Genomic DNA, 27542 nt, shown 5'->3' on the forward strand with positions numbered 1-27542 from the left:
AAAATTGCTGTTTCTCTGTATACAGCTGTTAATGTTAACTGTTTTGTAAACTGTATTGTATTGTTTAATAAAATAAAAATAAACAGAAGACTCAGAGAGTCTCCTCACCCGAGGGATTGGCTCAGAGCAGGTTGGTCGGAGCCCATGTACTGTGCATATGTAAGGGCTGAGGAAGGGCTAATGCCCGAATAGTCAACTCTCCAGCTCCTTGGATGCTGCTCAACTGGCTGTGCTTTTCCAGCACCACGCTCTTCCGACATGTAAATGAAAGGTGACTTGGTGACAGAAGACCAGGCCTCCACGCAGTTAATCCACACACTAACTGACCCAAGTTGTCACGGGAACATCATGCCTCTATTTCTCAATTCTTACCCAGCTTTTCAAAACCCTCAGCTCTAAGACGCTTAGAAATTTCTGTGCCCCTCCATTTCTGGCACATCCCTGATGTTCATTGCCTCAGAATTACTGAGCATGCCTTTAACCAACTGGGACCATTACTGAACAAATTCACTGCACCCTCCTTCTTAAAACACTAAGATTTGTACCGAGGTACTTTGTACATAAGATGGCACCACGTGTTGCCGACATTGTAAACTTTTCAATGTACTCCTGCTCTTTTGTACCTTGTGTAGATGTGACAATGAACCTCAGTCTAATTCTAATTCTATTACTACAAACTTCTCCCCTTTTGTCTGCTCACCTTCTGCAACATCTCATTCAGTGTCAAATTTTCTTTGCTAAAGCTCCTGTGATGCGCCCTGAAACATTCTGCTATGTTGAAGTTGCTATATAAATGCTGATTGGTTGCTTTCCTAAAGTCATGGGCAGCATGGTGGCTCAGTGGTTAGCACTGCTGCCTCACAGCGCCAGGGACCTCGGTTCGATTCCAGCATCAGGTGGCTGCCTGTGTGAGGTTTGCACATTCTCCCTGTGTCTGCGTGGGTCTCCTCCCACAGTCCAAAGATATGCAGGTTAGGGTGAATTGGTCATGCTAAATTGCCCATAGTGTCCAGGGCTATGTAGGTCAGAGGCAAATGTAGAGTGGTAGGAAAATGGGTCTGGGTGGGTTACTCTTTGGAGGGTTGGTGTGGGTATTTTGGGCCTCATGGCCTGTTTCCACACTATAGGGATTCTTTCCTGATAAATTTATTCTTTACGCAGAGAGTTGTATTTGCGTGGAATGCATTGCCAGCGGTGGTGGTGGAAGCAGAGTCACTGGGGACATTTAAGCGACTGCTGAACATACACGTGGAGAGCAGTGAGTTGAGGGGTGCATTGGTTAAGTTATTATACTTTACATTAGGACTAAATCTTGGCACAACATCATGGGCCAAAGGGCCTGTTCTGTGCTGTAATTTTCTACATTCTATGTTCTATGTTTTGTTATGAAGAACATCAGATAAGGGAGTGCTCACTCTTCCCCTCTCCCTTGGGTGTACCAGCGGCCTGTGTAGATATACAAGCAGCTCCTTAACCAATTACATCAATGAGCTCTTTCCTTAATTAAAAGGGAAGCTCTTTCAGTTATATTCTTTCAGGGGATGTGAGCAGCATTGGGTGTGTCTTTCCTGTTGCTGATTACTCTTGCCTGTAGGACAACCCTCACAATTTTGCCACAAACGCTCCCTCAGTTGCTAATAAGGAAGACTCCATGTGATCAACAGGGTTGGTAGTTCCGGTATCATTTTCAGTGGTCTGTTCAGTTTTATTCTGGGGATCTGGCGTCATACCCTACCATGGCATATGGTGGAATTTGAATTCAATCCAGTCCAGGTTCGAATGACGACCATGAACTCATTGTCGATTGTTGGGGAAAACCCCATCTGGTTCACTAACATCCCTGAGGGCAGGAAACTGCTGTCCTTACTTGATCTGGCCTACATGTGACTCCAGACTCACGAGAATCTGGTTGACTCTCAACAGCCCTCTGCGTAATTAGGGATGGCCAATGAATGGCGGATCTCATGGGGAAGTTTAAAAAAAATAAATTGTCACGGTTTGATAGAATTGAAATGCAAAACTTTGAAAATAGGATCAGGAGGAGACCATTTGGCCCTTCGAGCTTGCTCAGGCCATTCGATGGGATCACGGCTGATCATCCAAACTCAGTCCCCTGTCTCCATTTTCTCCCCCTACCCTTTGAACCCATGAACTATATCCAACTCCTTGAAAATACTCAATGTTTTGATCTGTGTGAGATAATTCCACAGCTCCACTGCTCTCTGGCTGAAGAAATATCTCAGTCTAAAAGGTGTATCCTATATTAGATTACTTACAGTGTGAAAACAGGCCCTTCGGCCCAACACGTCCACACCGACGCACAACACACCCATATATTTACCCCATATCTAACACTATGGGCAATTTAGCGTGGCCAATTCACCTGGCCCACACATCTTTGGACTGTGGGAGGAAACCCACGCAGACACGGGGAGAACGTGCAAACTCCACACAGTCAGTCGCCTGAGTCAGGAATTGAATCCAGGTCTCTGGTGCTGTAAGGCAGCAGTGCTAACCACTGTGCCACCGTGCCGCCAAAATTGTGACCTCTGGTTTTGAACTCTTCAGTCATAAGGAGCTTCTTTCAAAGAACAAAGAACAATACAGCATTTTCTGCATTTATAGTCTGGTCCGTTTCCTGATAGAATTTTATAGATTTCTATTAGATCTCTCCCTCATTTTTCGAAACTCCAATGAATATAATCCTAACCGGTCCAGTCTCTCTTCATACAATAGTCCTGACATCCCAGGAATCAGTCTGGTGAGCCTCCAATGCCATCTGTCCATAGCCAGAGCAGCTTTCCTCAGGTAAGGAGAGTAAACCTGTACACAATACTCCAAACGTGGCCTCACCATGGCCGTGCACAACAGCAGCAACACATCCCTGCTCCTGTATCGGAATCCAAAGGCTCACAGACCATTCACCCTCTTCACTCCCGGCTGCAATGCTCTCTTTCAGTGACTGGTGCACAAGGACAAAACCGGAAATTACTGGAGAAACTCAGCAGGTCTGACGGCAGCAGTGGGGAGAAAAGCAGAGTTAATGTTCAGAGTCGAGTGACCCTGGGACTAGAAGAATCGACGTTTCGAGCATAAGCTCTTCATCAGGAAACTTCATCAGCTTTTGCCTGAAACATCGACATTCCTGCTCCTCGGATGCTGCCTGACTGGCTGTGTTTTTCCAGCACCACATTCTTCGACGTTGATCTCGCTTTCTCCTAGAACTGGAAGGCCATGTCTTGTCTCACCTCCCTCCCGCTTTTCCCAATCTTTTACCATTTAGATAATTCTCTGCCTTTCTGTTTTAGCTACCCAACAGGGGTGACCTCACACGTTTCTCCACATTGTAATGCATCTGCTATGCATTTGCTCACCCACTCAACTTACCCAAAACGAGAAGCTTGATAGGCCATTTACAAAGGCATTTAAAGTGTGAATCACATCGTGTGAGTCTGGAGTCACGTGGAGGTCAGACCTGGTAAGGATTTCTTTCCGAAAGGGCGTCACTGAATCAGATGGGTTTTCACAAAAATCAACAATGGTCACATGGGTGATAGAATCACCACAGTGTGGAAGCAGGCCATTCAGCCCGTTGGGTTCATGCATTACACCAACGAGCATCATACCGAGACCCACCTCACTATCCTATAGCCCTGCACTTCCATTGGCCAATCCATCTAATCCGTACATCTTTGGATCATGGGAGGAAAGCTGAGTGCCCAGAGGAAACCTACACAGGAGAACAGGCAAACTCCACACAGACATTCATCTGAGGGTGGGACCGAACCTGGATCCCTAACACTGTGAGGCAGTAGTGCCAACCACTGAGTCACCATGTTGATAATACCCACAACCCATGAAAGAATAAAGAAGTATCTAGTATTTTTTGAGAAGATAATCTGTACTCAAAGGTCCTGGATACAATGGTTGCGGTGCCACAGTGATTTACCAAAGAAGTATCTCAGCTCTGTAACAAAGTAAGCAAGCTAATGGTCTCCACTATCAAGCAGTCATGGGAAAGTGTGTGAGGGGTGACGAGAAAGACCAGGGTCAGAGTGCTAATAAAAACAAAGAACTGTGGAAATCTGAAACCAAAACCGAAATTGCTGGAGAAACTCCAGCAGGTGGAACCCGTGTTCACAGTATCCACTCCACCAGGAAGGAGGGTCAAGGGAAAAGAGAGATAAAATGAGGGAAAAATTAGGAAATAGGGTAAGAAAAACAAAGGAGTGACAAGTGAAAGAGAAATTATAACAGTGGGTTAAAGCCAAAAAATGTAAAGAGAAAATGAGAATAAAGGGGTGGTGTGGAGACAGAGCAAGGCAACAAAACAGGAGGGTGTATAGGAGATTTTGCTTGATTAGATTCCTTACAATATGGAAACAGACCCTTCAGCTCAAATCACCCCTCCAAAGAGTAACCCACCCAGACCTATATTTACCCCTGACTAATACAACCAACACTATGGGGCAATTTAGCATGGCCAATCCACCTGACCTGCACATCCTTTGGATTGTGTGACGAAACCAGAGCACCCGAAGGAAACCCACGCAGACACGGGGAGGATGTGCAAACTCCACACAGACAGTCACTCGACGGTGGGAATCGAACCCGGGTCCCGGGCGCTGTGAGGCTACAGTGCTAACCACTGAGCCACCATGGCACCCCTTGTCTAATTCATTCATGGAATGTGGGCATCGCTGGCCAGGCCAGCATTTATTGCCCATCCCTAATTGCCCAGAGGGCAGCTTAAGAGTCAACCACATTGCTGTGGGTCTGGAGTCACATGTAGACCAGACCAGGTAAGGATGGTAGATTTCTTTCCCTGAAGGACATCAGTGACAGAGTAGGCTGGATGGAGAGAAGAGGGACAGAGTAGGGAAAGAGGGATATGAGAGGAATAAAGTCTTCTGTTTATCTGCTCAGGAATTGTTTAAGTAAGACATTTTTCCCACACGGTCCTTTGCAAATGCTCTCTCACAGGAGAGTCCAGGGTCAGAGGGCATAATCTGAGAATAAAGAGGTGCCAGTTTAGGACTAAGATGAGGGGGGATTTCTTCTCTCAGAGGGTCATAAGTCTTTGGAACTCCTTGCCACAGGGAGCTGTGGGGGTGGGGGGGGGAGGGGGCGGGGGCAGAGTCTTTGTGTAGGTAAAAACAATGACTGCAGAACAAACCCACCGACTCCCACAACTACCTGGATTACACCTCTTCCCACCTTATCTCTTGCAAAAATGCCATCTCGTATTCCCAATTCCTCCGCCTCCGCCGTATCTGCTCCCAGGAGGATCAGTTCCACCACAGAACACACCAGATGGCCTCCTTCTTTAGAGATCACAATTTCCCTTCCCACGTGGTTAAAGGTGCCCTCCAATGCATCTCGTCCACATCCCGCACCTCCGCCCTCAGACCCCACCCCTCCAACCGTAACAAGGACAGAACGCCCCTAGTGCTCACCTTCCACCCTACCAACCTTCGCATAAACCAAATCATCCGCCGACATTTCCGCCACCTCCAAAAAGACCCCACCACGAGGGATATATTTCCCTCCTCACCCCTTTCCACCTTCCGCAAAGACCATTCCCTCTGTGACTACCTGGTCAGGTCCATGCCTCCCTACGACCCACCCTCCCATCCTGGCACTTTCCCCTGCCACCGCAGAAACTGTAAAACCTGTGCCCATACCTCCTCCCTCACCTCTATCCAAGGCCCTAAAGGAGCCTTCCACATCCATCAAAGTTTTACCTGCACATCCACTAATATCATTTATTGTATCCGTTGCTCCCGATGTGGTCTCCTCTACATTGGGGAGACTGGGCACCTCCTAGCAGAGCGCTTTAGGTAACATCTCCGAGATACCTGCACCAATCAACCACACCGCCCCGTGGCCCAACATTTCAACTCCCCCTCCCACCTTGCCGAGGACATGGAGGTCCTGGGCCTCCTTCACCACCGCTCCCTCACCACCAGATGCCTGGAGGAAGAGCACCTCATCTTCCCCCTCGGAACACTTCAACCCCAGGGCATCAATGTGGACTTCAACAGCTTCCTCATTTCCCCTTCCCCCCACCTCACCCTAGTTCCAAACGTCCAGCTCAGCACTGTCCCCATGACTTGTCCGGATTGGTCCAACCTGTCTATCTTCTTTTCCACCTATCCACTCCACCCTCTCCTCCCTGACCTATCACCTTTCTCTCCTCTCCCACTCACCCATTGTACTCTATGCTACTCTGTCCCCACCCCACCCCCTTCTAGCTTATCTCTCACTGCCTTTATTCCTGATGAAGGGCTTTTGCCCGAAACGTTGATTTCACTGCTCGTTGGATGCTGCCTGAACTGCTGTGCTCTTCCAGCACCACTGATCCAGAGTCTTTGTGTATATTTAAGGCTGAGAGAGATAGATTCTTGATCAGTCGGGGACTCAAGGGTAAAGGGGGAAGGGCAGGAAAGTGGACCTGAGGGATGTTGGATCAGACATGATCCTATTGATTGATGGTGCAGGCTTGAGGGACCGAATGGCCTACTCCTGTTCCTATTTCTTACGGTCCATGCCTTCTCGGGGATGCATCTCCAGATTAAAAGTTGGAGCGTGGAAGCCCATGGTGTGATGGCAAAGCTCTGAGACACAGTCACCTAAAGCACTCCTCACTACTCACACCTCAGGATGTGGAGATCGCTTACCCTTCCTTCTCAAAGTCAACTTACACGCACTCCTTTACTCAGGCTGTAGGCTGCTCTCTGGTGAGATATAGGAAGAACTGAACCTTGCCCAGGGCCAGTCAAACTCTCAGGCATTGCGTTGCTGCGATATGTTGAAATACACATCCCCCCCACCCTGCACCCCGTGAATTAGTACAACACTCACCCACCATGAAAAGATAGCAAGCATCACAGGTATCACTTACCCAACCTACACCTGAGCTAGCTGGTCCAACTTTGTCTGTCTGAATCATGGTCAAAAAGTGTGGTGCTGGAAAAGCACAGCCGGTCAGGCAGCATCCGAGGAGCAGGAGAGTCGATGTTTCGAGGAGAAGCTTATGCTCAGAATGTCGACTCTCCTGCTCCTCGGATACTGCCTGAACCGCTGTGCTTTTCCAGCAATACACTTATTGACTTTGACTCTCCAACGACTGCAGTCCTCCCTTTCTCAAGGTGGATGGTGTTGATACATACATCCTCAGGACGACCAACTTTGGTGTTTCTATGGTAAACTGCGATACGTCTATCAAATCAATTCCACCTCAACAGAGGAAGCTGCCTTCCCTCAGGATAAACCAACCCCACAACGTTTCATTCAATCCCAGCAAGTTGTTCTCCACTAACCTGAGAGAGCGTTACTGTGTGGTGAAGGGCTAACTCATTCTTTTCCTGCCCTATCATTTTCTAGTCAGTCCTCCGAGGTACATAACAGAGGTCGATTTACGCCGAGAAAGAGACAGCAATGGAGAGCAGGGAGAGTGAGGGAGAGAGGATGAGGGCAGAATGGGTGGTGTGGTGGCTCAGTGGTTAGCACTCCTACCTCACAGCACTAGGAACCTGGAGTCGATTCCCACCTCGGGCAACTGTCTGTGTGGACTTTGCACATTCTCCTCGTGTCTGTGTGGGTTTCCTCCCAAAGTCCAAAGATGTGCAGGTTAGGTGAATTGGCTGTGCTAAATTGCCCATGGTGCATTAGTCAGGGGTAAATGTAGGGGAATCGGTCTGGGTGGGTTGGTCTTCAGAGGGTCAGTGTGGACTTTTTGGGCAGAATGGTCTGTTTCCATACTGTTGGGAATCTAATCTAATGCTGGTGGAGTAATGATGAGAGAGGGAAGGTAGAGAGTGACAGAGGGATGAGGAAGAAATGAATCAAAAAATTGAGGGGAGAGAATAAGGGTCTGACAGTGAGGAAAATGGGAAAAGAAAAGTAAGGAGGGGGAAGAAGAGACATGGGGAGTGGGACTCTGAGAGAGGGAGGAAGAGACAAAGTGAGAAACATAAGAAATGGGGTGAGGTGGAGACCATTTTTGCCTCTCAGACCTGCTCTGTCATTCAGCAAGATGGTGGCTGATCTGACCCAGACCCAATCTCTTCTTTCCTGTCAGCTCTCCCAACCCTCAACTCCCCAATATTTCAAAAACCTACCAACCTGCTCTTTAAATACTTACATTGATCTAGCCTCCACAACTCTCTGAGGGTAGAGAATCCCAGACATTCACTATCCTCTGGCAGAAGAAATTCCTTCACATCCCAGGTTGAAATGAGTGTCCCTTTTACTCTGTAACTGTGTCCCCCTAATTGGAGAGTCCCTAACTCGCAGAAACATCAATCCCCCTCAGGAGTAGGTTTCAGTTGGATCATTGCTCATTCTTCTCAACTCTAATGAATCAAGGCCAAACCTGTTTAGGTGTTCCTGATAAGTTAGACCCTCCTTCCCAGGGATCAGCCCCATGAATCCGCCTCCAATGCCAAAGAACGGAAGGGTGGATGAAGGGAAAGATGAATGGAAAGGGAGAGAATGGAAAAAGATACTAAGTTCAGACTGAGGTGCAAGACATTGCTTATAGTCACTAGAGGGTAGTAGATCTCTCTGTAATGGGCTGATGATTAACATATTTGGCTCAAATCTCTCCAGATTGATCGAGATGAAATGTAAGGTGCAAGAGTGGACCCCATGGAAGTCTTACCACCACAGGATTGTACTGAACCTGTCGGAGGGGTGTCACCCTTTATTGGTCTCATTTGCTCTGTATCCTTAACTGCCCCAGCCTGAATACCATTTCAATCCACTCCCACTCACCTTTTCACACACTTACACTCTCATTAATTTACCCAATCACACACACATGCATTCACACACTCACCTGCTCACACACTTACACACTCACTTGCACACACGCATACTCATCCACTCACTCATCCACTCATACACTCACTCACCCTCTCACACACTCATCCACTCACTCACTCAACCACTCACACACTCACTCACCCTCTCATACACTCATCCACTCAGTCACTTATTCACCCACTCACACACACACACTCAGTCACTCATTCACACTGTCACTCACTCTCTCACACACACACTCTCCCACTCACTCACTCACACACTCACTCACATAACCTCACTGACTCACACTCTCACACACTTATCCAATCACACACTCACACTCATCTACACATATTGACCCACACACACACTCACCGACTCACACTCTCACACACCCATCCACTCACACACATGCACACTCACCCACACACACTCACACACTCACCCACTTGCACACTCATTCATTCATCCACTCACACACTCAGTCACTCACTCACTCACACTGTCATTCACTCTCTCACACACACACTCTCCCACTCACTCACTCACACACCTTACTCACACACACTCTCACACACTCACCCACTCACATACTTACCCACTCACACTCACCCACTCACACTTACACATTTACCCACTCACACACTCACACTCACCCACTCACACACCCTCTTACCCACTCACCCTCACACACTCATGCACACACATTGACCCCTACACACAATCACCGACTCACATTCTCAAACACCCATCCACTCCCACACACACACACACATTCACCCACACACACTCACACACTTACACACTCATCCACTCACACACTCAGTCACTCACTCACACTGTCACTCACTCTCTCACACACACATGCACACACACACTCTCCCACTCACCAATTCACACATGCACACACTCACACCCTCTGTGCATTAAATTCTAAACAGAACCGGACAGACGAGATGCAGAGAGGATACTTCCCTGGATTGGAGAGCCTAGAACCAAGCAACAGGGTCTAAGGATGAAAACTAAAGGTGAGACGAGACGAGAAAATATTTCTTCTGTCGAAGAGCTGTGAACCTGTGGCATTCCCTCCCACATTCCGGATGAAGGGCTTATTCTTGAAATGTCGACTCTCCTGCTCCTCGGATGCTGCCTGACCTGCTGTGCTTTTCCAGCACCATGCTTTCAACTCTGATATCCAGCATCTGCAGTCCTCACTTTCTCCCAGCATTCCCTACCACAGAAAGCTGTGCAGTCTTGTGGGTAATTACAACAAGCTACTTTTAATTCAGCTACTTATGAAGAATCTCACAAACAATCAAGGATGGAAACAGTGATTTAAACTTTCCATGAGCAGTTATTAAAGTTCTGAAGTTTACACTTTCACAGTAGGCTAAGGCACTGAAAATATTGAAGAACACAGTAGATCTCCCAGGATGTGGCCGGGTACGGAAGGTTTGAGTTATAAAGGAAGGCTGGATAGGCCGGGACTATTTTCACTGGAGTGTGGGAAGTTGAGAGGTGACCTGATAGAAGTTTATAAAATAACAAGGGGTATAGATAGAGTTGACAGTCGGTGTCTTTTCCCTAGGATGGGGGATTTCAAGACTAGGAGGCACATTTTTAAGGTGAGAGGAGAGATTTTAAAAAGACGTGAGGGGCAAATGTTTTACACAGAGGATGGTTCCTGTGTGGAATGAATTTCCAGAGGAAATGGTGGATGTTGGTACAGTTACAATGTTTAAAAGACATTTGGATAAGTGCATGAATGAAAAAGCTTTGGAGGGATTTAGGCCAAGAGCAGGTAGGTGGGACTAGTCGAGTTTGGGATTATGGTTAGTATGGAGTGGCTGGGCCGAAGGGTCTGTTTCTGTGCTGGATGACTCTATAAATTTGTTAATGCTAAAGACATCAAGGCAAATGGGGAGAAAGCAGAACACTGGCATTGAGATAGAGGATCAATCGTGGTTGCATTGAGTGGTAGAACAGGCTCCAAGGGCCAAATGGCCTACTCCTGCTCTGAATTTCAAAGGTTCTCAATGTGTTGACGTCTCAAGTAGGTGTGCTGACAGATATGGAGAAAGTGAGGACTGCAGATGCTAGACAATCAGAGTCGAAAAAGGTGACGCTGGAAAAGCACAACATCCGAGGAGCAGGAGAGTCGACGTTCCGACGAATGGCCTCTGCCTGAAATGTCGACTCTCCTGCTCCTCGGATGCTGCCTGACCTGCTGTGCTTTTACAGCATCACACTCTCGACTCGTACACACAAATATGGCAACTGATGACAGAAGGAGCCTAATGGAGAGAGTTAATGAGGGAGAAAACTCTGAAAGCACTGGAATATGAAGCAGGGCGGAGAAAGTATTTGAAATACACAGGTGGTGCTTCAGCACATGAGGAGGATAGACAGGTTAACCTTTCGGAGAGTGATTATTTGTCAAAAAGCTTTGCTGTTCACTTTTCCAGCCTCTGTTATGTCAAAGTACACCCCACAAAGTTTCGTGACAGACACAGAAAACACGTCCTCCTAATAGTGGCTAATGCAAAGCAAATCTGTTCTGACATAAGTGAGTTTACCTCCTGAGAGGTAGTCTGAAATAACAATATTCTCAATATACAAAGATGATTCCTGGCATGAAACTGTATCGGTCAATCCTCCCACAGTGTTGCACGGTAAGGTGGAGCTAGAGTGCCAAATAATAATTGGACCCGAACATGCAAATATATTCAGTGTCTGTTTTAGAATTCCTACAGGCCATTCTCTCCATCACAATCCTCTGAAGTGTATCCCATCAGATCCATCCCCCTACCCTGTCCCCCTGCATTTCCTGTGGCCAGCCTACACATCCTTAGATGCTACGGGGCAATTTAGCATGGCCAGTTCTCTCTAACCTGCACATCTTTGGACTGTGGGAGGAATCCGGAACACCCGGAGGGAACATCATGGACACTGATTCATTTTGACAAGTTATCTTAAGCATATATGCACGCGTTCTGATTGAAAAAAAACAAGCACAACTTGTATTCATATAGCACCTTTAATGTGGTCAAAACAAAATACCGAGGCACGTCACAGAGAAAAATTGACGCTGAGCTAAAGCAGAAAGCATTAACCCATGTGACCAAAGGCTTGGTCAAAGAGGTAGGTTTAAGGAATTATCTCAAAAGAGGAAAGAGAGAGAGAAAGAGAAAGGCAAAAGGCTTTAGGCAGGACATTCCTGAGCCAGGGTCCCAGACAGCTGAAGGTATAGTGTAAGAGATGAAGGGAATGCAGGGTAGTTCTTCTGTAACGCGAGGGTTGCGTTCTGGTGCAATCCCATGTTATAGAAACATTGCATTTTAGAAACAGAACTTAAAGTGTTGCCGCTGTAATCGTGTTACAGCCAATACATGTTTTAAAAGTTCGCACTTTAGAAACAGTGTTCCCAAATCATCAATCACGTTGCAGCAACTCCACGTTAATGAAACGCATGTTATAGCAGAACGACCTGCACTCACGGCTGGGATTTCCAACTGGATCATTCCACCTGCTGTTGAAGGACAGTGGGAACACAGGGCAGAGATGGTGATGTAGCCATAATGTCATTGGGCTTATAAACCAGTGACTTCCCAAACCAACATCTCTGGGGCTCAGCAGATGGTGCCATTTGAATTCAATAAAGGAAAATGGTGACCATGCCATTGTCATTAAAAAAAAAGCCCCTCTGCTCCATTAATGCTCTTGAGGGAAGAAAATCTGCCACCCTTACCCGGTCTGGCCTACCTTTGACTCCATGTAGATTCAAGAACAGCTTCCTGCCTACTGTTATTAGACTTCTGAATGGACCTCTCAAGTTTGAGTGTTAATCTGCAGCCTCTCTGTTCTATTACCATAACACGCTTTGTATGGTATGTACTGCATGCAAAACAAAACTTCTCACTGTACTGAGGTACATGTGTCAATAATAAACCAAATCAAAAATCAAAAAAATAAATCCAGACCCACAGCAATGGGGTTAACTCTTAACTGCCCTCTGGGCAATGAGGGATGAGCAATAAATGCTGGCCTGGCCAGTGAAGTAAACGGAAAGGAAGAGATGGTTTGTTACTGACAGGAAGGTCACCAAATCGACCAGGTCTATTTTGCAAACAAAAATTAGCCCTTGTTCAGCTGCCACCCTATGTCCCCTGCCAAGCAATCAGAGAGAGATTACACGCTGACGCATTGCTGATCCCATTGGCAAACACTCTGCCACTAAAGCAGAAAGTGCTGGAGAAACTCAGCAGGTCTGGCAGCATCTGAGGAGAGAGAAACAGAATTAATGTTTCAGGTCCAGAACTCAGTACTGAAAAAGCGCCTCTGGACCCAAAGCATTAACTCTGATTGCTCTCCCCTCCCCCAGCAATTTCTCCGCCAGAATCGCAGATTTCCAGAATCTGCAGCTCTTTGTTTTACTTTAGACAAACGCTCTGTGGCTGGCTGAACAGATGCCTCATTTAGTGCATTTAATCTTGAGCCCCCCCCTCCCCCAAGTATCCACTCGTGTGGCCCCACGTACATTCCCATAGCCTCAGCCTTCTGCTGCCTTGCATCTCCCAGACCATCTGCAAGCAGCCCTGTGAATAATGTGTTAACTGACTGCCTCGTTGTGATGGGAGATTCTGACCATGAGGTTAGGGGGGAGGGGGGGAGTGAGGTTCACCCTTAACCCATCTCAACAACAAGCAACCTGCATTTACATAGCACCTTTAACATAGTCATGCACCCTAACTGGGTGTTATCGAATGTCATATAGCACCAAGCCCAAGTTCAGGCATGCGAACAAAAATTTTATCGGAGAGGTAGGTTTTTAGAAGCACCTTAACAGGAAGAAAGAGCAGCAGAAAGGGATTTTCAGATTTTATCAACTTATATATACATATCAAAACTTATGTTCACTAGGTCAATGTGGGCAGACAGTAGGGGTGACCTGACAACTCATTTTATGACTTATTTCGTGGCATTCATTAACAGTTGTTGGAATGAGCACCTTTCTTACCCTGTGTGTAGTGTTTAGTTGTTTGATGCCAGTCTGGTCACTGATCCACGTTCACTGTACTTGAATGATTAAACCCAGGTATGGACTGGAGCAAAATAAACAGATATCACTGAAAGCATGCAGAAGCTGACCTGCAGGCCTGAGTGCAGACACTCTGTGCTTGTGGAAATAGTTTAATACTTGTGAATAATCTTATTGTATGCTTGCAAACTAGTGTCATCTCTGTATTACTCTGAGAGATATAAAATACACAACTAAACTTCAGGATAGGTTCGTTAATGCAGTTGGCTGGACGCTAGCTGACTGACGCAGAGTAATGCCAACAGCGTGGGTTCAATTCCCGCACCAGCTGGGGTTATTATGAAGGTCACACCTTCCTAACCTTGTCCATTGGTGACCCTCAGGTTAAACCACCAACAGTCAACTCTCTCCCTCCAATGAGAGGTAAAAACAATGACTGCAGATGCTGGAAACCAGATTCTGGATCAGTGGTGCTGGAAGAGCACAGCAGTTCAGGCAGCATCCAACGAGAGATCAGCCCTATGGGTTTATGGGGACTTTACACTCCTGAATGGCAATGTGTTATCAGAAGGATTGTCTGTATCAGTTAGTTTGACAGCTAGATGCCAAATATCTGGTGACATGATTAAGACAGTGTCCATAATGAGGGCAAAGTACTGTCAATAAGAGAGTTGACAGCAGGGTTGACTGCATCATTGGTTTTGAAGCCATATTAGCTATCACCAGGGGAACAGCATGTTACTAAGAGACCAGACAGTAGGCCCCGTTGGTTTTGGTCAAAAGATGTGGAGCTAGAAAAGCACAGCTGGCCAGGCAGCATCTGAGGAGCAGGAGATTTGACATTTTGAGCGTAAGCTTTTCATCAGGAGAGCCTGTTTTCCCTGGAGTGTCAGAGGCTGAGGGGTGACCTTGTAGAGGCTTCAAAAAATCATGAGGGGCATGGATAGGGTAAATCGATGAGATCTTTTTCCCAGTCAAGAAGTGTGGTGCTGGAAAAGCACAGCCGGTCAGGCAGCATCCGAGGAGCAGGAGAGTCGACATTTCGAGCATAAGCTCTTCATCATTTTCCAGATGAAGGGTTCATGCCTGAAGCATTGATTCTCTGGCTCCTCGGATGCTGCCTGACCTGCTGTGCTTTTCCAGCGCCACACTTTTCGACTCTGACTCTGACTCTCCACTTTCTCCCTTGGCTTTGGGTAAAGCTTGAAGCCCTGAAGGTGACTCCTTCCCCTGGACCATTAGCCCCTCACATTGAGGTCGGCAGATGAGGGAGAAGGAGCAGAAATTTCCCATCGGGGTGCATCCCCACAGTTTCCCTGCTTTGAAAAGCGTTGCTTGTGCGTCTCTTGGGCAGCTGCAGGGAGAGAGCAGCCATGGACCAGGAGAACGTGTTTGCACTAGTGTACGGCTGGAGACATTGTGTGAAGCCAGTCAGGGTCTGTGGGGGTTGTCCTTTGAGCCTGAGAACAGGGGACAGCTGCTGGCCTGCTGCAAAAAAACCTGCAATTGTATAGCACCCGGGGATGTACACCACCGAATCACTTTAGAGTCAGTGAAGCCCTTTCAAAGTGTAGCCATCGTTGAAGAATCTGCACACAGCAAGCTGAAAATGTGTTGCTGGTCAAAGCACAGCAGGCCAGGCAGCATCTCAGGAATAGGGAATTCGACGTTTCGAGCATAAGCCCTTCATCAGCAAGCTCCCAGGAAAAGCTGTGATTGGCTGAACCTGTTCCAGTGATCATGTTGAGGGATAAATGTTGGCCGAGGCATGAGGGAGATCTCTTCAGTTTGAACAGTGCGATGGGATCCACCTGAACGGGAAGATCAGGCCTCAGCTTAACCGAAAGCTCTCACCGAAATGACAACGCCGCCCCACAGTCTTGCGCATCACAAACCACCTCAGAGTTTCTGGATCAATTCCTTAAGCAAAACATCCCAGCAGGACCATCAAAGTCAGTCCCAAGTCATGGTAAAATCCCATTGAGTTCGACTCGAGGATCTGCCACTCCCTGAGGTGAGGAGCAGGTCAGGGAGAGCAATGGAAAGGAACGAAGATTTATTTGTCGTTATAGTTGACCCACATGGAGGATGTCTTTCAACACCCTTATCACCCACCAGCAACTCCCCCCTCCACCCTTTGACAGGCGGTTTCCATCTGATTTAAAGAAAGGTCCGTCCATTCCACAACAACCTAATGACTCCTGTGGCCCTTTTCCTACTTTGGCACCACCGACCCTGTATCGCCACACCTCTCCCCACCCCTCACCCCCCCCTCCAATCACCCACTTCCACAAACTCTGAAAGCTCATCCACTCTGCAGACAACAGAGAAAGACATAGAGTAGACCAAATGATGCCACATGGCTGGAGAAATCCCATTCCATGTGCCCATTGAGTCCGAACGCAGGTCAGAACACAGGAAGTGGTGGTGGGTGCCATTAATTGGCAAGCTATTTCAGAAGAAAAGGAATTAAAAGTATATACAGGACACTAATTTCCTGCTTTGGAAAACTTTCCAGTTGGTCTATTGAAAATCCCAAGGTCATCTGGAGGTTAACCATCATTGTTGAGGTGATTCGAGATGGGCGGATGCTTGTAAATTACTGGGTGCAGGCCCGGCTTAGCCAACTTGTAATATGTAGGTTGGAAAGGGTGGCACGTTGGCTCAGTGGTTAGCACTGCTGTCTCACAGCGCCAAGGATTTGGGTTTGGCACACCTTTGGTCAACTGTGTAGAGTTAGCACATTCTCCCTGTGACCGCATGGGTTTCCATCCATGGCTCTGGTTTCCAAAGCTGTGCAGCTTAGTGTGGATAGGCCATCGCTAAATTGCCCATAGTGTCCAGCGATGTGCAGGCTAGATAAATTAGCCACGGGAAATGCAAGATTATAGGAGTAGGGGATGGGTCTGCATGGAATGCTGTTCAGAGGGTTGGTGTGGATTGGATGGCCTGATTCCCCACTGGAGGGATTGTATGATTCAATGAAAGATGTATTAGATTTTTCTTTTGGGCAGAGACAGAGTCATCACAGGGGGGTTGGCACTCCGTGTATCTGCCCATTGCTGACTTTGACTGATAATATAGTGCCATTTCAGTTGGCACAACCTCTGCAAAAAGAAAATAGCCAGCATGAAGCTCAGAGGTTGAAGGAAAGCAATCGGTTGACATGTTTGTGATACCACTCTATTAAAGTCCAAACTGCAGCGCTCGATTGTTTGATGTTTGATTGCACGAGTCTGGTAAATCATCCATGCTCTCTGACTCAATTGGTTAAGTCTGTGCGGGAACTCAGAACAAAATGAGCAGACAGTGAGGTAAGCATGGGTGCAGATCACTTGTGATCACAAAGGTATTTTAAAACTTGAGTGAATAAATCTGTTACTCACTTTAGAAACTTGCACTGCTCTGAGATGTGGAAAATGTACAATACCACATGGAGAGTTGGAGACACCTCATGCATTTCAACATGCTGATAAACAACGCTATCATCAACATGTATCTTCCCTTCAGTACCATCCATTTTGAATATACAGGTAAAGTCACCATGATCTGACTGGGCCATAGAGAGAGTCTCATTAGAGTGACGATTGATGAAGGTTTAACCTAAGGATCACCAGGCAAGGTTAAGAAGGGGCAACAAAGACAGAAATTGCTGGAGAAGCTCAGCAAGTCTGGAAGCACCTGTGCAGAGAGAAAGCAGAGTTCACAGTGATGAAGGGTCACTGGTTTACGAATGTTAACTCTGCTTCTCTCTCCACAGATGCTGCAAAGGCTTGCTGAGTTTCTCCATCAACTTCTGGTTTTGTTTCTGATTTCCAGCATCCACAGTCGTTTTGGTTTTTGTTTGAGAATAAGAGTCCTTCATGGTAACTCAGCTGGTGTGAAAATATATGAACTGAGGTTTGGTCAGACCTGAGGGAGTGCTGCACTGTCGAAGACGGTTTTTTTCGGACATGGTATCATATCTGTCAGGAGAATGAGAAAGATATCATAGCACCACTTCACTGAGCGGGAAGAGTATCCAGGCGGATTTGTCTCTTAACCAACTCACAAAGGAAGTTCCTCAGAATGGTCAAATTGGACTCTGAAGAAGGGTCATACTGGACACGAAATGTTAACTGTTTCTCTCTTTACAGAAACTGTCAGCCCTGCTGCGTTTTCTAAAGTACTCTCTATTTTTTAAAATTCAAATCTCCAGTATCTGTGCCATGTAGCTCTCGTCCCCACCACAGGCCCTCTGTGGCATTGTGGGATCCTGCTGTGCTGCTGTGTCCCTACATTATAACAGACGCCTACAAAGTCCTCCATTCACCGCAAAGCACTTTGGAAATTCCTGAGGTCATGAAAGGCGCTACACAGACACAAGCCCCTATTTATTGAAAGGAAACTGTGGGAGAATTTCTGATTTTGAGAAATGGGGCCTAGTTTGTGTCTGCACACCCACTCCTTGGACCTAACCCTGTTTCACATGAAAAATTAGATCCACAGTCTGCGTTGCCATGGGAGACGTGAAATGTTAATGCAGTAGATTTTTGGCACTGGGTCTATCATAGAGAGGAAAGATGTAGGACCTAAATTTATGAATTCAATTTGGTCTTTTGACATTGCTTTAAAGTAGTATACCTTTGTTGTGACACCAATGTGGCTTTTTCGCTAAGGAGAAAGAACACGGGTGATTCCAGGTAGGTAAATGAAGACTTTTTAAATTGGTTAGCTGAGGAGATGGTCCCATTTATAACTTAATGGTCTTCCCTTTGATGGGCAATATTTCCCCACAGACAGAGAGCGTGAAAGAGAAAGAGAAAGGAAGAAATGAAGGGGTGTCTCAGTCCAGGTTGGGTTTTATCAAATAACCATTGAAGGTGACGTAAATGTCGACATCGTCACTGTAGACGGCGTTTTCCCGCTCCCGCTTGTAAAGGCGCACCCAAACCTCATCGTTCTCTTGCAGCTCCAGCATGATGCTTTGGCTCTGCATGATGCTACGGTCACTGGGCTGCGCGTAGCAGATGACCATGTCCTGGTCATTCTTCATGATGTGAAGGTAGGTCTCCTTAAAGTTCCACGTGTGGATGTTGAGATTGAAGTAGTAAATTCCGGGAATGTAGCAGTAGAACTTGCCCTTGAACATGTTGAAGTGGCCGTAGAGGTTCACAAAGGTCGTGTCAAAGAGCAAGGTTTGGTAGTAGTCACTGCTGTGCAATCCTTTCTTGCGGCCTACAGAGAAGGCCGAGTAGTGTTGCTTGTAGGAGTCACCAGGGATTCCTGCCAGGCCCCGCTCTCCTTTATGCCCCATTGGGCCTTGGATTCCTATCGGGCCTTCCTTGCCATGTTTCCCATGGGGCCCCCGTTCACCCTTTTCACCTTTGTCCCCTGGAAAGAAAGAGAAGATTGTCAAAGTTCCATTTTTACAGCGGACTATATCCCAGGCACGTTGGACTGGGAGAAGGGGGATGGGGAGAAGGATGGGGGTGTGGGGTGCGGAGGGTGCAGGGAGGCATAGAGGGATTGGGTTGGAAAGTGACCGTTAAAAACAAAACATGACACGGTCAGAATCCAGTGGCGGAAGATGCTCGAGCCAGAGCGGACCGTTTGGCCGAATGGATGAAGCATCTGACTTGGGTGCTCATCGGGATGCTAACGGATGATTGCAGGTTCAAGCCCTTCTGTGCCCATTTTGTGCAGCACGGTGGCTCAGTGGTTAGCACTGCTGCCCCACAGCGCCGGGGACCCGGGTTCAATTCCAGCCTCGGGCGACCGCCTGTGAGGAGTTTGCACGTTCTCCCCCGTGTCTGCATGGGTTTCCTCCAGTTTCCTCTCACAGTCCAAAGACATCTGGGTTGGGTGGATTGGCCATGATAGATTGCCCCACAGTGTCCCGGGATGTTAGGTGGGTTAGCCTTGGGAAAGGCAGGATTGCAGGGATAGTGTAGAGGCGTGGATCTGGGTAAGACACTCTTCAGAGGATCGGTGTGGATTCAATGGGCTGAATGGCCTTCTTCCATAAGATCCTGGTCATTATTCCTGAACAAATGTACGGTTGCTGTCACACAATAAACCTTCCTGCTTGTCTCTCACTGTGTCTCACACCTGCACACACACATAACATGGGTGCTGGGGGAAAAATAAGCACTACCACAGTTAGGCGGGAGTGTGGGGGTTAAAAAAAAACAGGACGGTCAGAGGTTCTGTTCACTCTGAAAAAAAAACCTTCCTGCTGCCTAAGTGCAGTGTTTTTTCTGAAGTTACCCCATGGCGGTGTATTCTCAAGTACTAATCACTCAAATAGGCCGCAGACAAAGTAGGATTGACAGCAGAAAATTAGCTCAAATAACCCTTACCCAGACTGGTAGAAGTGGCAGGAGCAGGTCTCCCTGGCCGACTGATGGAGATCTGCCGTGATCTAATGGAAGGGGCTTAATAGCCGCCATCTGTTCCTACATTTCTAACACTCATTCTCTTTCAATGGGGCTGAAAGCTACTGGGATGGGGTGGGTGGGTGGGGGAGGGAAGGGGGATGGGGGTGGGGGAGGAGTTCACCTCACTGAGAGGGAAGTTGGTAACTAACCATCAGATCCTGAACAAACCTGGCCAGGAGACTTCGGACTTGGGGGAAACACCCACTGGAGTTGAGCCACCAAGTCCATTTTAAAGTCTTATTCATAAAGAACAGGTGCCTTGCATTATTGTTTAAGTGATTTCACGCATTGGGGGCGAGGGGGGGCTGGAGTGATCACATCTCCAGTCGGGCATAACACTTCCAACACTTTCTGTTCAAACAGTGCTGACTGCCAGTACAGCTTGCCATGCTGCTTTCTCTACCAGTATTATGCCCGTGTAAGTGTGGGTGCTTCAAACCAGCTGTTGGATAAATTGCCCATAGTGTAGGTTATTAGTCAAGAGTAAATATAGGGTAGGGGAATAGGTCTAGGTGGGTTACTCTTTAGAGGGTCAGTATGGAATTGTAGGGCCTGTTTCCACACTGTAGGTATTCTAATTCTAAAAAAAATACTGTTGTTCTGCATTCTTACCCCACAGAGGGCTAACAGCTAACATCCACTTCGTTAAGCCCTCTCAGAATCTTATATGTTTCACTCAAACCTTAAACACACAAGATAGCCTTGGCTGAGAAGATTAGGGTGAACCCAAAGAGGTACTTTAAGTAGAATAAGATAAAACAATAACTAAAGAGAGAATAGAACGCCTCAAGGACCAAACTGGCCATGTCTGTGTGAGGAGAGGGTGAGGTTCTCAATGAATATTTCTCCTCTGTATTTACCATGGGGAAAGGCATGAAGACTTCGGAACTTGGGGCGTTAGTGGTGATAACTTGGGGACAGGAGAGGAGGTGTTGGATATGTTAGAACATATGAAGGTGGATAAATCTCCTTGTCCTGACCAGGTATATCCAAGAACACTGCAAGAGGCTAGAGAAAAAAATTGAGGGGGCCCGGGCTGCTATTTTTGCATCAGCGTTAGCCGTGGGTGAGGACCCAAAAGACCGGAGGGTAGTGAATTATTCAAGAAGGTCTGCAAAGGAAAGCCTGGGAACTTTAGAGTAAACCTGAAATTTGTGGTGGGTGAGTTACTTGAGGAGATTCCGAGAGATAAGATATACATGCATTTGGAAAGACAGGGTTTGATTAGGAGTAGTCAGTATGGCTTGTGAGTGGGTGATCATGCCTCACAAGTTTGTTAGAGTTGTTTGATGAAGTGGCTAGGGAGATTGATGAAGGCAGGGCGGTAGATATTGTCTATTTGGATTTCAGTAAAGCCTTTGATAAGTTCCACATGGTAGGCTGCTCTGGAAGGTTCAATTGCATGGAATCCAGAGCGAGCTGGCAAATTGGATGGTAGGAAGCAGAGGGTAATAGTGGAAGGATGCTTGTTGGACTGGAGGCCTGTGATGAGTGGAGTGCCTCGGTGGTTGGTGCTGGGCACATTGCTGGTTGTTATCTATATCAATGGTTTGGACGAGAATGTACAAGGCATGATCAATAATTTTGCTGATGACACGAAAATAGATGGTATCGTGGACAATGAGGAAGGTTATCAGAAACTGCAGCAGGACCTTGGTCAGCTGGGGAAGTAGGCCAAGAAATGGCAGATGGAGTTTAATATAGATAAGTGTGAGATCTTGCATTTTGGAAAGTCAAATCAAGGTAGGGGTTTCATGGTGAATGGTAGAGCCTTAAGGAGTGAGTGGAACAGAGGGGTCTTGTAGTTCAGGTGCATGGTTCTCTGAAAGTGGAGTCACAGGTAGACGGGGCAGTGAAGGAGGCCTTTGGCACACTGGCCTTCATCAGTCAGGGCAGTGAGTATAGAAGTTGGGAAATTATGTTGCAGTTACACAGGATGTGTTGAGGCCACACTTGGAGTGTTGTGTTCAGCTATAGGAAGGATGTTATTCAACTGGAAAGAGTGCAGAAAAAAATTGCAAGGGTGTTGCCAGGACTCAAGGATCCGAGTTGGAGAGATTAGACAAGCTAGAATGTAGGAGACTGAAGTCGGGGGGGGATCTTATAGAAGTGTATGAGAGGCATGGATAGGGTGAATGCACTCAGTCTTTTCCCCAGAGTTAGGGAATCGAGGACTAGAGGGTATCAGTTTAAGGTCAGAGGGGAAAGAAAAAAAAGGGAACCTGAGGGGCAACTTTCTTTTCCACAGAGGGTGGTACACAAATGGAATAAGCTGACAGTGGAAGTGGTTGATTTAAAAGGCATTTGGGCAAAGTTAAACACCAATAGGAAAGGATTGGACGAATAAGTGCAGGGAAATGGTGTAAGCGTGGACGGACATTTTGGACAGCATGGACCAGTTTGGACCGAAGAGACTGTCTCTGTGCTGTAGGATTCTATGATTCTATGACGTACCATCAGGTTCAAGAACATCTTCTTCCTCGCTGTTCTTAGACTTCTGAATGGAGCTCTCAAATTTTACATTTCATGTTGACCTCGCTGTTTGAGCACCTTCTCTGCACTGTTTTCCTTGCTCTGTTCTATTACCCAATGTGCTGTATGTTGCCTGGACTCCACGCAAAGCAAAACCTTTCACTGCGCCCAGGTACATGTGACAACAATTAATCACACCAATTAATCAAATCAACAGATCACCTCACTTTCTAGACTCCAACCTGCTCAACCTATCCTTGACAGACAAGCCCCCTTCATCCCAGGAATCAGTGGAGTAAATCTTCTCCAGTGTAAATATACTCCTTGTTAGCTTGATCTCTGTCTGAGTACATTATACATAAATCATCTAGAGTTACTGCCTGCGGTGTGTAACATGGAAGCAATATCTGTCTAATTCGATCAGACGATGACAGTACATGGAGATTACTGTTGGCATCTTATAATTTACAGCAGCCCTAGTGTTTAACTTGAGTCATATTCTACTCTGAAGTAAATCCTACTGACCTTTTCAAATCTGCTATCCTGTAAAGAGCATTATGCACAACAGCATATTCCCACCACCCACTGTACTTTATTACATAACACTGGCAAATTAATATTTTCCATCTGACCCCATCAAACGTCCCATAAAAACGAACATCTATCTTTCAGACTTTGCAATAAATTCCCAACTACCACCTCGGGAGGATGTGAAAGGAACAAATTTAGGACTCAACAGAGATGAGGGGAATATCTTTCTCTCAGATGTTCATTGAGTCTCTGGAACTTTCTTCCCCAGAGAACGGTGGAAGCTGAATATTTTTTGGGTAGACAGAATGTAAGAACTAGGAGCAGGAATAGGCCATTCAGCCCTCAAGCCTGCTCTGCTACTTATTATGATCACGGCTGATCTCATGTCGGCCTCGCTCCCTATAACCCTTCAACCCATGTGTCGTGATGGTAGCGAGGTCAGCCAAGTGGCCCTCATAGAGTGTGAGGTCCTTGATTGGGGCTGTTAATCTGCTCCAATCAGGGAGCGCGGGCTTACAGAAAAACAGGAGCATCATGGGAGTTCTGTTCACCTCAGGCAGCCAGTTCTGTGCTGGCTGGGTCAGCGTAATGTACAATTTATGTGTAAATAGAGGGTGACTCAGTGACAGATTGCTGGCTTTGGTGGAGTTATTTCACCATGGCCAATTTCAAAATTTGTCCATGTCCTCAAAGTTACTCAGTGTCCATCACGTAGCGAATTGCACAGCTTCACAACTCTTTGAGAGTGATCAATCCTCCTTATCTCTGTTTTAAATCTACTATCCTCTTGGCCAAGACCACTCATTGTCCTCAACCATCCACTCTCCGATAGCCTCTTGACTAACTTGGGAGTCAACGGAGCATGTGTATGAGTGCAGAGCTGAGGCTAATGCCAGATCAATCATAATCTTCATGAAAGATGAAAAAGGTTGGGGAGGGGTGGATGATGAGTAGCTCAATCCTGTTCCTGATTTCTATTTTATTTTTGCTTGTATCTATGATGTAGGAAAAGGATGGACAGATGTTATTGAATAAAGGCTATAATTTTAAATGGCAGTGCAGGAACAGAAGGATCTAAGTTAATTGAGAAGATTCTGAGGGATAAGGTATACATACATTTGGAAAGATAGAGTTTGATTTGGAGTAGTCAATATGGCTTTGTGAGTGGGTGATCATGTCTTACAAATTTGCTAGAGTTCTCTGATGAAGTGACCAGGAAGGTTGATAAGGTAGATGTTGTCTATATGGATTTCAGTAAGGCCTTTGATAAGTTCCACATGATAGGCTGCTCTGGAAGGTTAGATCACATGGAATCCAGAGTGAGCTGGCAAATTGGATACAAATTTGGTTTGGTGGTAGGAAGCAGAGAGTTTTTTTTCCCCAGGAGATCAGTGACACAATGGTAATATCATTGGGCTCGTAGTGGGATGCTCTTGGGATGTGGGTTCAAATCTCACTAAGGTATTGGGTGGCATCTAAACTATTTTAAAAGGAATTCTGTGTAGGTTTCTCAAGTCCTTTCAAAATAGCTTAGATACCACCCGACGCAACAGTGAGGTTAGTCGCTACAGCTTTAGCCTAGGTCTCTGTATTACTAGCCCAGTGACAACACCATTGAGCCGCTGCTCCCTGGAGGGAATAATGTGAACATATACACTTAGATCCTTGTGTTCCTGAACTCCAAATTTAAAATTATAGATTTTATTCAATAACATCTGTCCATCCTTTTCCTGCATGGATTTACAAGAATAGTTTCCAGGCCAAAGGAAGTTTAGTTACAAATTGGAGAAGCTGGAATGTTGGGGAAAATTAGGTTGGACAGGGATTCTATAGAGGCATTCAAAGTGAATGAGGTGTCTGGACAAGTGTAGACTGGCAGGTGGATAAAGAATCAGAAGGTATAGGTTCAAGGTAACTGACAAAAGAAGCAATGGTGAGACAAGGAGAAACATTTTCACACAGGGAATGGTTAGGGTCTGCAATACCTGAAAATGTGGTGGAACCAGATTCATTTGAGGGAATCTGAAAAGGAAGAATGTGCAAGGAGAATATAGGGGGAGTGGCACTATGGGAACTTCTCATTACGACAGCTAGTATAGACACTGAGGCTGAATGGCCTACTCCTGAAAGCTGTAGAAAGTTTAGTAATTCTGTGTGTTGTCCTGATAGATTTCCATAAAAATACCCCACTATCCTCTCATTATGACATGGCTATTTGTGAGATCTTGCTGTGTACAAATTGTCCATCATGTTTCCTTCTTTTCAACTGTGGCCACATCTCAACAGTATCTCATCGGATGTAAAGCACCTTTGGGCATCCTGGGATTGTGAAAGGCACTACACCAATCCAAGCCGTTCTTTCATTTGAACAGCTTTGAGATTATAATTGATTATCTTTTCTCATTTAGGTGTTTTCGAGAAGGCCAGTGGTTTTTAATGCTAGAGTAAAAATCATAGCGGGCCATAAGGCTGTTTGTCATGGGACCCGACTGGTATTGAGTTTAACCTGAACGTCAGCACACCCCAGGGAAGGAGGGACCCTCATGATGACCTCAGTTGGTGTGGGAATTGAACCGACATGTCGACATTTCTCTGACAGCTGACCAGCCAACTAAGCTAATTAATTGGTAATGATGACAACATTATATAAGGACATCCTATCTTTAAAACAAAAGCATGACAATTGAATACCTGCAAGTGACTATAATTTCTCCCTAATGAATAATTGGAATGTACAGGCAAAAATTGATTCATCATTTGTTGTGGTTCTGTTCGCCGAGCTGGGAATTTGTGTTGCAGACGTTTCGTCCCCTGTCTAGGTGACATCCTCAGTGCTTGGGAGCCTCCTGTGAAGTGCTTCTGTGATCTTTCCTCCGGTATTTATAGTGGTTTGTCTCTGCCGCTTCCGGTTGTCAGTTCCAGCTGTCTGCTGCAGTGGCCGGTATATTGGGTCCAGGATGATGTGCTTATTGATTGAATCTGTGGATGAGTGCCATGCCTCTAGGAATTCCCTGGCTGTTCTCTGTTTGGCTTGTCCTATAATAGTAGTGTTGTCCCAGTCGAATTCATGTTGCTTGTCATCTGTGTGTGTGGCTACTAAGGATAGCTGGTCATGTCATTTCGTGGCTAGTTGGTGTTCATGGACGTGGATTGTTAGCGGTCTTCCTGTTTGTCCTATGTAGTTTTTTGTGCAGTCCTTGCATGGAATTTGTACACTACATTGGTTTTGCTCATGCTGGGTATAGGGTCCTTCGTTCTGGTGAGTTGTTGTCTGAGAACGGCTGTTGGTTTGTGTGCTGTTGTGAGTCCTAGTGGTCGCAGTAGTCTGGCTGTCAGTTCGGAAATGCTCTTGATGTATGGTAGTGTGGCTAGTCCTTTGGGTTGCGGCATGTCCTCGTTCCGTTGTCTTTCCCTTAGGCATCTGTTGATGAACTTGCGCCGGTATCTGTTTTTGGCGACATGACCAGCTATCCTTAGTAGCCACACACGCAGATGACAAGCAACATGAATTCGACTGGGACAACACTACTATTATAGGACAAGCCAAAGAGAGAACAGCCAGGGAATTTCTAGAGGCATGGCACTCATCCACAGATTCAATCAATAAGCACATCGACCTGGACCCAATATACCGGCCACTCCAGCGGACAGCTGGAACTGACAACCGGAAGCAGCAGATACAAATCACTACAAATGCCGGATGAAAGATCACAGAAGCGCTTCACAGAAGGCTCCCAAACACTGAGGATGTCACCTAGACAGGGGAAGAAACACAAATTCCCAGCTCGCTCGGCAAACCGAACCACAACAATGAGCTACAAATCTTCTCCCAAACTTTGATTCATCATTTTCCTGGTTCCTTAAATTGCCCTTGAAAATGCTACAATTAAATCTGCATCCTTGTAAGAAAAATATAAGGACATCCTTATGTCCAAACCAGGGTATCTCTGGAGAAGGAGCATGCAGTGTCTACCAACTCCCTTTAGCTGTTCAGGGAGAGGTGGGTCCCACAGGGAGTGGAGTGCATTATTTTCCCCTCCAACTCTATTTTGATTTAATCCCTGCCCTCCCCTTCACTGTTTGATCACACAGCATTGCCCTTTGATGTGAAGGGCACTGCTCGTCACTGGCCAGTCGGGTGTTTCCTTTCTTCCTGGTGGTGGAAATCGAATCAAGATTTGTACACCTTGTGTCTCTCACTGTGTCTCACACCTGCACACACACAACATGGGTGCTGGGGGAAACACAAGCACTGCCGCAGTTAGGCGGGA

At 46.5% G+C, this 27542-nt stretch overlaps 1 protein-coding gene across 3 annotated transcripts in view; it reads right to left on the reverse strand.

The window, feature by feature from the left end:
- Window positions 1-16114: 16114 nt before the first annotated feature.
- Window positions 16115-27542, reverse strand: part of LOC132831157 (complement C1q tumor necrosis factor-related protein 1-like) — a 59343-nt gene continuing 47915 nt past the window's right edge. For all 3 annotated transcript variants that reach the window (XM_060849162.1, XM_060849163.1, XM_060849164.1), the window contains one exon: window positions 16115-19222. In XM_060849162.1, coding sequence (XP_060705145.1) covers window positions 18675-19222 — 548 coding nt within the window. In that variant the 3' untranslated portion in view covers window positions 16115-18674. The remainder of the gene's footprint in view (window positions 19223-27542) is intronic.

The sequence above is a fragment of the Hemiscyllium ocellatum genome, chromosome 33 (genome assembly GCF_020745735.1).
Source record: "Hemiscyllium ocellatum isolate sHemOce1 chromosome 33, sHemOce1.pat.X.cur, whole genome shotgun sequence".
In the NCBI taxonomy this organism is placed as follows: Eukaryota; Metazoa; Chordata; class Chondrichthyes; order Orectolobiformes; family Hemiscylliidae; genus Hemiscyllium; species Hemiscyllium ocellatum.